Below are 12,173 nucleotides of genomic sequence, written 5' to 3'. Positions count from 1 at the left end.
GGAGAGGTTGAGAGAAATGAAGCATTGAGCTGAAGGTATAGTCGCGCGGAGCAGCCACAGTCAGCAGCTGCTGGTAAAGGAAATCCACATGCAAGGAAGCGGTGGAGTAGAAACTGACCAAGTCATCGTATTCACCTTTTTATTTGCAGAAAAAAAATAGCTGCCTGCTGTATACAGAGACAAATCTTTGTAATGTGAAAGTCAGTAAGTGGCATTACACTGTTGTAGATTAAGTTGAGGATAATTTTGAAGGTGCTCTATGTGATGTGACCCATTTTTTAGGCTACAGCATTTTTCTTCACATACAGCAAACATCGCCTCACTATCCGCTAGCTGCCTGTCCCCTGAAAAGTGGTCTCTGTAGACAGCCCAGGCTCCTCTTATACAGGACATGGATACAAATATTTAAAATAAAATAAATAGACATACAGTACTTCTATATTCTCGTGCAAAATCTTTATATTGCATTGACAAAACCTTTGTGTTATAACAAGAAATATTTTGGTTGTGTCCCACAAGTAGCAGAGCACCAGCAGCAAGAATAAGATTTCCAGCCTGAATCCTTATATAGTATATAAACTATAACTACATTTATTTAAATAGCACCTTTCAAGAGCAGACATCACAAAGAGTTTTACAGTACAAAAACAAGACAAAACCTACATAAATATAAATACTATATCAACAAAGGCAAGTATAAACAGGTGGGTTTTGAGCTGCTTTTAAAGGGGTTCAGAGCATGTTAAATCATAATCTCCACAAATTTTCACAGCATCAAAACTTTACATTTTGCACAAAAAGTGAAGAGATTAGATAGTCCTCGTTACGTCACACTTTATCCTGGCAAAAAAAACACAGAAATGGGTCTTGTTTCCCTTTACTTCTTAAATATATTTGCCCTCCAAGGATCTGTATACTTTTTTGATATTACATTGGGTTATTTTTTATTAGCTTTCAGATTGACTGATTTGTCAGCCCTACTTATGTCTCTAAAAAAAACATCTTTTCAGATATAAGAATATTTTATTTCAGTTTGTCTATGAAAAAGGCAAAAGGCCCTTTGAAAGTGTCCCACTCATGCAGCACCCAGATGTGTTCGTGCTGAGATAAAAAATCTTTTCTCCTGTTCACGCCCACACCTTACTTTTTTCTATAATGTTCTCTCTGCTGTGCATCTTCCAGCCATCCACACATCACCACCCACTCCTCCTCTTCCTCTGCCATCTCATTTCTGCAGGCAGGGGGAACTGAGGCAAGACATCAGACTTAACTCCCAATTCTCCTCCACTCCATTGCTCTAATGCAATTAACTCCACTGGTGGGAATAGAAGAGGAGAGCTGGAGAAATTCCTGATTAATCCAATCTAATAGGCCCATTGTGTGTGTGTGTGTGTGTGTGTGTGTGGTGTGTGTCCAGACCAGTGTCCGAACTGCTATAATAAGGGTCTTTAATGCACACACACACGCACACACACACACACACACACAGTCCTCTGCCTCAGGCTGCTAATGAAACGTTTCATGGTAGATCATATTATTGGGCAGATATTTTTCTAAGGGGGGAAGAAGTGCTGGACAGTCCACAGCTTTTCAAATGGACGAGGTGCCTCAGTTAGTAAAGTGGACCATACTGTTTAATGGATTCACTCCAGGAGTCCAACTGTAGCTGCGTTTATATGGAGCCTTTTATTCCACTTATGACCAGAGTAACAGCTCAATCTGAATAAAATAGCCATGCATATAGTATTTATATAGCTATAGCACAAACCTCTAATCCTGACCCAGTCTCTGAAAAACAGTGTGGTCTACTTCTGTCTCCATTTATTTTACCCTACTGCTCCCAGTCGTATTTATTAGACTCCAAAAAAGTCATAAAATGCTTAAAGGTTCCCCACAGTGGGGAGCCACCCACCTGCTGTGTTACAGTGGAGGTTGCTGTCGAATGTGTTGGCTCAGGATTATATACATCACATAGGGGAACGCTGAGGCTTTCCATCCTGCAGCTCTACTGTATCCTCAGTGTCCTGTCCCTTACATAATATTCCCACTACGCTGTCATGCCATGTTACTGCCTACTGCCTGTCAGAGTCGTGAGAAATTATGACTGCACTGGAGGGGCCTTCAGCTGAAGTTTTGTTTTGGTCAAGGACACAATTCTGTGCTGTCTACAAGAATGAAGAGAAGCCAGTTGATTGGTTACTTCACAGCTCATTACAACATACACATACGCATTCACAAAAGCACACTCACAAAAGCACACCACTTTATTTATTTATTATTGGACATAACAACCCTCAGCTTCACTTATGTATTCAAGCGTCCGTGTATGTGTGTAAAGTTATATATTATTATAATATCTATAATATATCATCTTGGACCAGCATTTAATCATCATGCAAAGTCTCATATAGACAAATGAGAGATGGAGAGCTAGCCCACCCTCACAAAGTGTTTTATGAGACTTTCAAAGAGGATTTTTGCAAGCAGGCTGAGATGCAACAGCGTAGCAAAAGATACAGATTCCAAAAAAGCTCTGATGATATTTTACAGAAGCAAACAATCAACTTATGTTTGCAGAAATCTACTTCCATTTTCTCTGAGGATTATGTACTTGATCGCCAATGTTTGACAACACTGAGGATGCTTTAAGTATTACAATCGAGTTGACCACTAATCATTTTGACACCGATTATTGATTTGGTTTATTCCTTAATCAGCACATTGTTATTAATAGTGTGGGTCACCATGATGCCCATTTCTGCTGTGACTTAAAGGGGACAAATTATGCTAATTTTCAGGTTAAATCTTATATTTTGGGTTTCTAATCAAACATGTTTAAAGGCTTTAATGTTCAAAAAACACTTTTTTTACCCTCTGTCCGAAACGCTCAGTTTTAGCGCCTGTCTCTTTAAGCCCCCCCTCCCGAAAAAGCCCAGTCTGCTCCGATTGGTCAGTGTTTCTGGGTCTTCCGCATCTGCGCTTTGAGCATAATCATTGCGGCCAGAGAATGACCACTGATTATGTCATCTGCAGACCTTGACTCATGATTTTCCATACCTTCTGCACACTTAACATTTGCTTAGTGAGTTAATAACTTCACTTCCTACAGTCCACCAAAACATATATACACAATCATACTGCCAGTCATCAATGACATAATCAGGGAGCACAATAAAAAGGCATATGGGAAAGTGCAAGATCCATAACTATGCAAGAAGAAAAATATATATAAAAATAAATAAGAGCTGAATAAAGTGCAGAGTGTGTTGCGCATAACAAATTACAGTCCACCAATTTTAAACAGAACCAATGTAAGGTTTGTGCAAAATAACGTTTCATTTAAGACAGCTACTCCGCACTCAGTTGGCTAGTCTTTCTAGCACTGTCCTGAAGGCATTAGTATAAACTCACTGGGCAAAATATGGTCATCAGTAAAGTGACTATACATCCAAGTCAACCACAAACAAGGCCACAAGCACAAAAGTTAGTGTTTTTTTTCCTGTCAATCCAATGTCCCACTCTGTTTCCGAATCACTGTCACCTCTGTTTTGGTTTTATGTCGATGCTTGGCACTATTGGTTCTGCAAATATTCCTAATTCTTCCGATCTAGAATGTATGTGACGCTGAAAACTTAATTTATTATTTACTTTAGGATCTGAATAGAATATGTCTTCCACCACTGCACAAGTCTCATCTCAAGTCAAAACACAGCCAATAGTTATTTACAACAAACAATAAAACAAACAAATTGTTGATCTGCTCTAAAATATCTTACAGTTGAATCTCACAATATAAAAAATAACATGTTGAGATTCATGGTGAATCAGATGATGGAGGGATTCACATTTCTAGCTAATATCCCCACCGTCGAGCCTCACACACTCTGCAGGGCAACAGCCACAAAGGAGATTTTTTAAAGATGCAGAACTGTGCATAATGTATAACTAAGCACGCTGCACTGAAAAGCTGAGCAAGAGAAGGAGAGGGCTGGCTTGCTCACTCTCACATTATTTGCACCATAATAAATCTCTAAATTATGCAAATGCATGCATGCTTGCATGTGCACGCGCAGACACTGACAAAGTCAATCTTCAATGCATGTGCCAAGTAAGCAGAGTCACTGAGACATTAGAGGGAGAGAGAGCGAGAGAGAGAGAGAGAGAGAGAGAGAGAGAGAGAGAGAGAGGCAAATATGTGTTATTTAGTTTTCCGGTGGATTTATTTATGGGAGGGTTGTTTTTATGGAGTTTGGGTTTCGCCTCTTACGGGTTGATGTGCTTTTGATGGCACACGGCTACATTCTACATCTCGCCGGTTTGTAACAAAGAAGAGAGGAGAAAAATGAAAGGTGAAGGGGAGAGGAGAATAAAGTAGAGGAGGAAGGTGAAAAGAAACAAGCCGTGAAGAGAAAAACAATGAGGGGAAATAGAGAGGTGGAAAGAAGAGGAGAGGAAGAAGAAGAAGAGATGAGCTGAGAAGGAAGGAGGGGATCTGAAAAGAGATAGAGGAGATAGGACAATGTTAGACCAATAAATAAAGTAAATACTAGAGGCATAAGGAATGGAAACAGCATAGATGGCTCTGTCCAAAATATGTCTATACCATTACCTGATTGGAGAAACAGTTTGACGCTTTGTTACTGAGAGAAGGTCGACACCACTCTCATGCCTGTACAGTAAATCTGGAGCTAGAGCCAGCAGTCAGTTAGCTAAGCTTAGCATAAAGACTGGAGGCAGGGGGAAATTAGCTAGTATGGCTCTGTCAAAAGTTACAAAAATATATACTCTAAAGCTGAGTGATCAGAGGAATAGCTTGACACTGGGAGATCCACTTAGATGAGAAGATGGATACCACTCTGTACAGTAAATATGGAGCTAGAGCCATCAGAAGTCTGGGAAAGCTAGCCTGGCTTCTGTCCAAAGTTCAAAAACATGTCCTACCAACATCTCTAAAGCTATGGTTTGAAATGTTGGCAAATTAATTTCTTTTGCTTTCTTGCTAACAACCTGTGTGTTAGTTTAGAGCAGAAGCCATGGGGGTTTAGCTTAGCTTAGCATAAACAAAGGAAGCAGGGGGAATTATCTACAGTAGCATGGTTCTGTCCAAAGTTCATAGGATATTAGAAGAGAAGTGGGATTGAGAAGGAGGTGAAAGATGGGGAATAAAAGAGGAGAAAATGAAGGAAATAAAGAAACCACAAATGGGCAGGTGGTAATAAGGGGAGATGAAGATTTGAAAAGAAGAGAGAGGGGGAAAGGGCAAAAGAGGACAGAGGAGGGAGGTGGCGAGGAGTTCGAAGTCTAGAGGAAGCATAGGAAGTGTAGAGCAGACGAGCGAGCAGTTGTTGAGGGGCAATATCAGGCATGGATGCTTTTCAAGACACAGAGACTGCACGAATCCGAGCATTGCGACAAATAAGAATTCAGTACACACATACACGATCCTTTATATCATCGCAGGTATGAATATCAACGCCTCAGTCAACCCATGGGTTTTACTCAGGCTTTATGTGGAACAGATCTGTTGTTTGTATTGCCGACACTATTTGTTGTCGCTTAAGATATAAATCTCTGTGCAGATTTGCCCTTCTTAGTGGTAATACAACGTTACGTCTGAGTTGTGATCTTGTGCTTTGTTTAAACTGAAACACGCTGTACATCCATGTCTTATTCCCCAGCTGGTGTCCTTGCAAGTGCACAGCTCCTGAAGTGGAACAATGTGTTTCTCTTGGTGTTATAAAAGTCTGTGATCAGAGTTGTTCTCGGTTTGTTTGTGTGCAACACTGTTTGCAATTTCCTGTGTTTAGGGCAATTCTCATATGCACTAGGGCAAACCCTGAAAGACCTGTTGTGTGTGTGTGTGTGTGTGTGTGTGTATTTGAACGAGCTGACTCTGTTCACATTCAGGTATGCCACCACTAATTTAAGTTTACAGTAATTGTTTTAGGCAAAAATCTAACAATTTGCAGCTTTTTTTTGTGTTATGTGACAGTAAACTGATCTTTTTTTTTTTAGACTGTTGGTTGGACAACACAAGCCATTTAAAGATATATTTATAACAGGCATTTTCTTTTTTTATACGATTTTCTGGCATTTTGAAGAGTAAATTATTCTTAAGTTAATCGAAAAAATAATTGGCAGATAATTCAATAATGAAAATCTACATTTGTAGCAGCCCTATCACCTTGGGCTAGTGATTGCCATTTTTCTCTATTTTCGGACATGCTAAATGAGTAATCAGTTGATTTAAAAAACAAAACATTAAAGGATAATGAAAATAATTAGTTTCAGCCCTCCTTCATTTCTTCATAAAACCTAAAAAAAAACTCCCTCTCCTCTTCCTTCTCAGTTTGTTGCTATTTTTCTTATATTCTGCCTCTTTTCTTTCTTTTCTATCTCTTTGTCTCTAACAGATATTGTATATGTGTGTGTTGCAGGATCACTCTGAATGGAATGAAGGTGTCCAGGCCGGACGTTCGCATTGGCCGCTACAGAATGATTAAACACGAGAGAGACAAACACAACGAGCCCAACCCACAGAGGTACTGCATCATTGTCCAAACTCGTTCTCCGGCTTCACATTTGGATCGATCACGCTGCTTTTGTCTTGTAGCTACACATTTCAGATGTTTCTTTTCAACTTTTTCATCTCCGTTTTAGAGAATTATGAGCATGGCGATGCAAAGGGCATACTATAATTAATGTGTCCTTATAATTAGAGTTAGCTACAGAGAAATATAATGAAACATGAGCAACAAGGGAAATAAACAACAGTGAGATGGAAAAGCAGTTTATTATGATTCCTCTGTCCTTTGTTGTCTGCATTATCTGCTTTTATTCTGTCCAGTTTAGCTGGAATTACATGCTAGATATTTAAATCTTTAACCAGTGATGGTTAAATGAGAAGTCTTGCACCTTTTTTTTTTTCAGCAATTCCCAAAATTACCACTACTATTACTACTACTGTTGCTGCTGCTATTTATACAACCAAAAGAAATGGGAGCATAAAGGCAGAAAAAAAGCTTAGTCTTACAGTAAATCAAGTATTTTTATGACCACCCTACAGAGAGACAAAGAGAAACATTTTTCCTATGACTGATGAAACATTTCACTCATAACAGCATGTTTAAAAAATAATGAAATAAGATATATTGTCATGCATGAGGGCATGTTAAATAAATAAAATACAATACAATTAGATACAATTTAAAAAATGCCATAGCAGTTTCTTGTCTTCACAGTATTTATTGAAATTCAGTTTCTGCTGATATGCAAGTTATAAATACTGAGGCTATTGAATGCGTAATGTCGTTAGATGAAGGATGGGATTTCCTAATGTAAAAGTATCAGATGACTGAGCAAAATGTAAACAAAAACAATCCTCTCTGAAGACTGCGGCTTGGCCTTGGCCTGGAAATGCCAAGGACAAAACATTTTCAATAAACCAAAAATTGCTTTTCAGAGATATAGCCTATGGGCTTAAATGTTGCTCTTGTGGCTACACCTATTTCAATTGCTTTTAAGACAAAATGCGTAAAAAAAAAAAAAAGAAGCTTCCTGTGTGTGTTATGGTTTGAATGAGGCTCAATATGTAGCTATGAGCCCTTCTAGACACATTAATCACCAGTAGTATAGCACCTCACATTAAGCTGCTTAAACGTGGATTATCACTGTTTATTCTCCTCTAAGAGCCCCCGTTTTCATGCCTGGATAGGCCAGGCAACAATGCCTCTCAACACAAAAATCGATAGCTGCTGCAGCTGGGGCAGAATGAAGATATAGTGAACTCTGCTCCCTCCTTCAATATTGTTTTAGTTTGATCTCATGTGACATTATTATATCACAGCCTTGTGACCAGACTCTGTCAGGGTTCACAGATGAAGTCTAGTTTAGTTTTGGTTCCTAAATTGGTTTATAAGAAGATTAAAAAACAAATTAGAATTTTTGCATAAAGCCACTGAACATGAGTCTCTGATACATGATATATTGTTTCATAAAATATTCCATTTGGTTTGGACATTACACAAAGTCTCAACTTGAATGAAGTGTGAGAAAAGTTTCTGTTTTTACAATACCTCTAGAAACCTTTTTTTTTAAACTTTTGTTATTAAATGTTACACTTGTGAATATTTGATTTCAATTTTCAAAGCATTCAAAATTATACTTAATGGCTTTACTTAACTGTTTATCGCTTAATATCTTATTCTCATTCACATGATCTCTTAGCGGCACATTCATTCAGTACAATGTTAGTGTAATAAATGTCTGAGTTCACACTTAAAACGCAGCCGTGCATTTAAAAGAGTTTGATCCTGAAATTATAATTACTGATGTAAGAAATTAAAGCTTTTTAATGGTAACGTATACTTTAAGAAGCAGCCAGTGACTTATTCATCTGAAAAGACTACAAAACTATAATTGTGTTTAATTGTTAAGAAGCAGAGAAAGTGTCACATCCTGGGCTTACGTTCTTTTACTGACTGCACTTTGATGTGATCACATATAGTGTGCTAATGCTACATAAAATCCACCCACTTACACAGGTGTGGGAGGAAAAAAAATTTGCCTAGAGCCTGTAACTAAAAGGAAATGAAAGATTTGTTTTTACCTGCAACAAGCATCTGCTGATTATACAGAGGATATCTTTACATGATGTCAAACACTCTCAGTTCAGTTCCTTGTTTGGCTTAAAAAAGACAAATTTCGTAATTAGCTAGTAACGTATGTGAAATATGACTGGAATTTGTTGAGTAGCTTGAAGAGAAAAAGCCCTGCTCACCACCTGGTCTTGCTTTTGCGTGCATGTGTGTGTGCGTGCGTGTGTCGGAGAGAGAGAAAGATTCAACGATCCCTCAGTAATTGCTTGCTGAAATGACACCAATAGAATTTGGGGCCAGCTTGGTCAGACTAGTCTAGTTGCCTTCATCAAAATCAATAAATCCGCCACTAGACTGTGTGTGTGTGTGTGTGTGTGTGTGTGTGTGTGTGTGTGTGTGTGTGTGTGTGTGTGTGTGTGTGTGTGTGTGTGTGTGTGTGTGTGTGTGTGTGTCTGCTTGATATTCAATGCCTGTTTTCCAACTCCTGTCACTCGTCGCTTTGCACTCTCTCTCTGATCCGTGAATCAGACTTCCTCGATAAGAGGTGACACCCACAGGGACGCTATTTATTTGGGGCCGCTCCATTATTCATAACTGTGGCAAGGGGCAGAAAATAGCGGCCTATTAGTCGGCACAAAGTCTTTTCTTTTTTACAGCCCTGGACACTCATTACAATGTCTTGGAAATGTTTGGCTTAAAGGATTCTTAAAAAATAAGTGGCATTTGGATTTAAATACAGCAGAATAATCAGGTGTGTGTGAAAGGAGGATTGGCTACATCATGGCAGTATTCAGACAACCTGTGGGTGGAGGAGAGAGAGGTATGTATCTCTCTTGGACACAAACATTTAATTAATCACTTTTCATGTAAGTAAACTTTATTTATATATATATAGTCCTATATGTCATGAGGAAAGATTTTAAATTTCTGTTAGTGCAGTTTTGAGGGCTTTTTCATTTCTCTGCAAGATTGTTCTGTCAAGTCACCTGATATTTTGTATGATTAAAAAAAAAAAGTAACGGCAAGAAGAGTTGTTTAGTAACTGTACCAGGGGAACCCCAGTCCTCTCAGAAGTTAGTGAGGTATCTCACTTTAGGAAGCAGTGCTTTGAGCTAAATGCTAACATGTGCATTCTAATATGCACACAGTGACTATGCTAACACACTGATTAAGCGTGTTAGCATAGTCACTTTTGCACTAAACAAAGTACAGCTGAGTCTGATGGGAATGTCATTAATGGACCAACTGAAATTTGATGATGCTAGAAGAAACGTCAGGGGGTCACCAATGTAAATTCAATTCATCCTGAGTTGTTGAGATATTTCAGTCTGTAGAAAAGCAGTGGACAGAGTGACATTGCCATCCCACACTGTAACGTAGCTAAAAAGATTTATCAACAGAAAGACATTTGAAAGTTGGTTGTCTACGATAAACTAAGAAGTACGAGAGAGAGAGTGTTTAGATTTTTTCCGGGACTTTTTTGAGGTTTTTTATTTATTTATTTTTAAACGCACAGATTTTTGCAAGTTGGATTTCCAATAAGAAAAATGCCTCTTACCTTTTTCTATTCCCTGACGAACTCCAGGGGTCTCTGTTTTTCCGAAATCACATTATACAATATTTTTGTATTTTGAGATGATCCCTGTGTCAGATTAGACAATCATGGAGTTTCCAGGACTTGCCAAGAGACATGGCTAACACGTTGGACCTCAAACTAAATTGTAGGTTATGACTTCACTACTAACTATCGCATTTTTATAAATCAACGTGAACCTGAAATCATTCGCATCTTCAGCAACAACCTACACCAATCAATTTGTTTTGGAAAATACCTTTTAAAAAACACACAACAAATACTTCTTTTTCTTTTTTTTTACTTCTCGGGCTGTACACACAGAGGCCTGTCACTCAATTACACAGATAAACTGAGCCTCTGTTTCTGCCCTTTTTCTTCAGGTGCAGGGTTACTTTTCTGTTTAGATTCAGATTAATGATCAAGCCTTTTAAAAGCGTTTATCTGAAGTACCTGCGTGATGTCCAGCATTTACCAAGGGAGGCGTTGGCTTAACTGTTTGATGAATGTTTACTATCTCCTCTGCACGTGTGTGCACACACACACACACAGACACACACACACACACACGCACACACACATATAACCACATACACATTCACATAAACATGCACACAGAAGTCTATACTCCCAGCCCTTTCAGAGATGCTGGTTAGGCATAGCAATGAGATATTGGGCCAGCGGAAGTAAGAAAGAGGCACATTCATCACCAGACACGAGTAGCAGTTTGCACACACACACACACACACACACACACACACACACACACACACACATACATGCACATTTTGCCAAGAAAACATTGCTTCATGCATTGCAAATGAATCAGTCGCGCGGTAACATTGTTCAATATTCCATTCATATGTTATCATCCTGGGACAGTCACAGTGCAGATACAGAGTGTGTTTGTGTGTGTGTTAGACCGGCTTCTCTAAAACTGTATTTTCCACAAACAAAACTTTAAGTTTACCTTCGTATCTAGAATCCCTTAAAGGTAAAGTTTAACATTTTGGGAAATACTCTAACCGAAAGTTAGACATATTGTAAATATGATGCTACCGCGAGCAGCTGGTTAGCTTAGCTTAGCATATAGACTGGAAACGGGGCATAGCGATAGCCTGGTAACAAAATCCACTTACCAGCACCTGTAGAGCACACCAATTAATTAATTATGTTATGTCTCATTTGTTTAATTCATACAAAAAACGAATATAATAATGTAAACAACAATCCGCTGCGTGCCGGACCATTTTTTGGTTTCATCAGTTGTCAGGCAACCAGCGGAGACTGCAGGGCTGTTCCCAGCACATAGCCCCCGGAAAAACAACAGGAGACTCTCGACTGTGCACTACGACTGTCAGGTGAGGGTCATGTGACAACCTAGCATTACCGCTAGCAAGCTCATCTGTTAGCATGTTGGAAAGTTGTTCTCCCGACTTTGGTATTATCATGAGCTTTAAGTTGTAATGTGGAAACATGGACGCTACAAAAATATTTGTTGTATTTTATTGCTCTTAACAACACATTGAAAGCTGTTTCCAGTATGTATTACCTGTATGAGACCACAGTTAGACCACACTGAATGAGAGTTTGACCTTGTTGTTTTATGAGTTTCTATTTGTAAAAAATGGTAGAATAGTTGTCTAATAATTGCAGTGGCATTGACCTGTATCTTTTTTATTAATGATATTTCTCCAGATACTCTGAACATAGTTGCTAAAATTATTTCTCTGGGTGACAGACCCAATGAATGGGTTGTGGTAATAGAACTGTAAAACATTGAAAATCTGATTAACTCTAAGTTATGTGTGCATGATTATTCATAATGGAAAGATGTCATATTTTGGAGGGAAGTTAGTTTGTTAGTTAGTCTGTTTCTGCAATGATCATAGTTTTCATATATTTTAAAAGTTTGAATAGTTCAAATACCATTTTTTTTTAAACTAAAGGTGAAAGAACAAAGAAACAATTCATTCACTGTTTACTTTCTTCTTCAGTACAAG

At 38.5% G+C, this 12,173-nt stretch overlaps 1 protein-coding gene across 1 annotated transcript in view; it reads left to right on the top strand.

The window, feature by feature from the left end:
- b4galt2 (UDP-Gal:betaGlcNAc beta 1,4- galactosyltransferase, polypeptide 2) overlaps window positions 1-12,173 on the top strand; it is a 181,436-nt gene that overhangs the window by 161,828 nt on the left and 7,435 nt on the right. The window contains exon 7 of the mRNA XM_039814826.1: window positions 6,438-6,542. Coding sequence (XP_039670760.1) covers window positions 6,438-6,542 — 105 coding nt within the window. The remainder of the gene's footprint in view (window positions 1-6,437; window positions 6,543-12,173) is intronic.

Source organism: Perca fluviatilis, chromosome 11 (assembly GCF_010015445.1).
Source record: "Perca fluviatilis chromosome 11, GENO_Pfluv_1.0, whole genome shotgun sequence".
NCBI classification, from domain to species: Eukaryota; Metazoa; Chordata; class Actinopteri; order Perciformes; family Percidae; genus Perca; species Perca fluviatilis.
The sequence above is the reverse complement of the archived record's forward strand: the minus strand, read 5'-3'. Positions and strand labels throughout refer to the sequence as shown.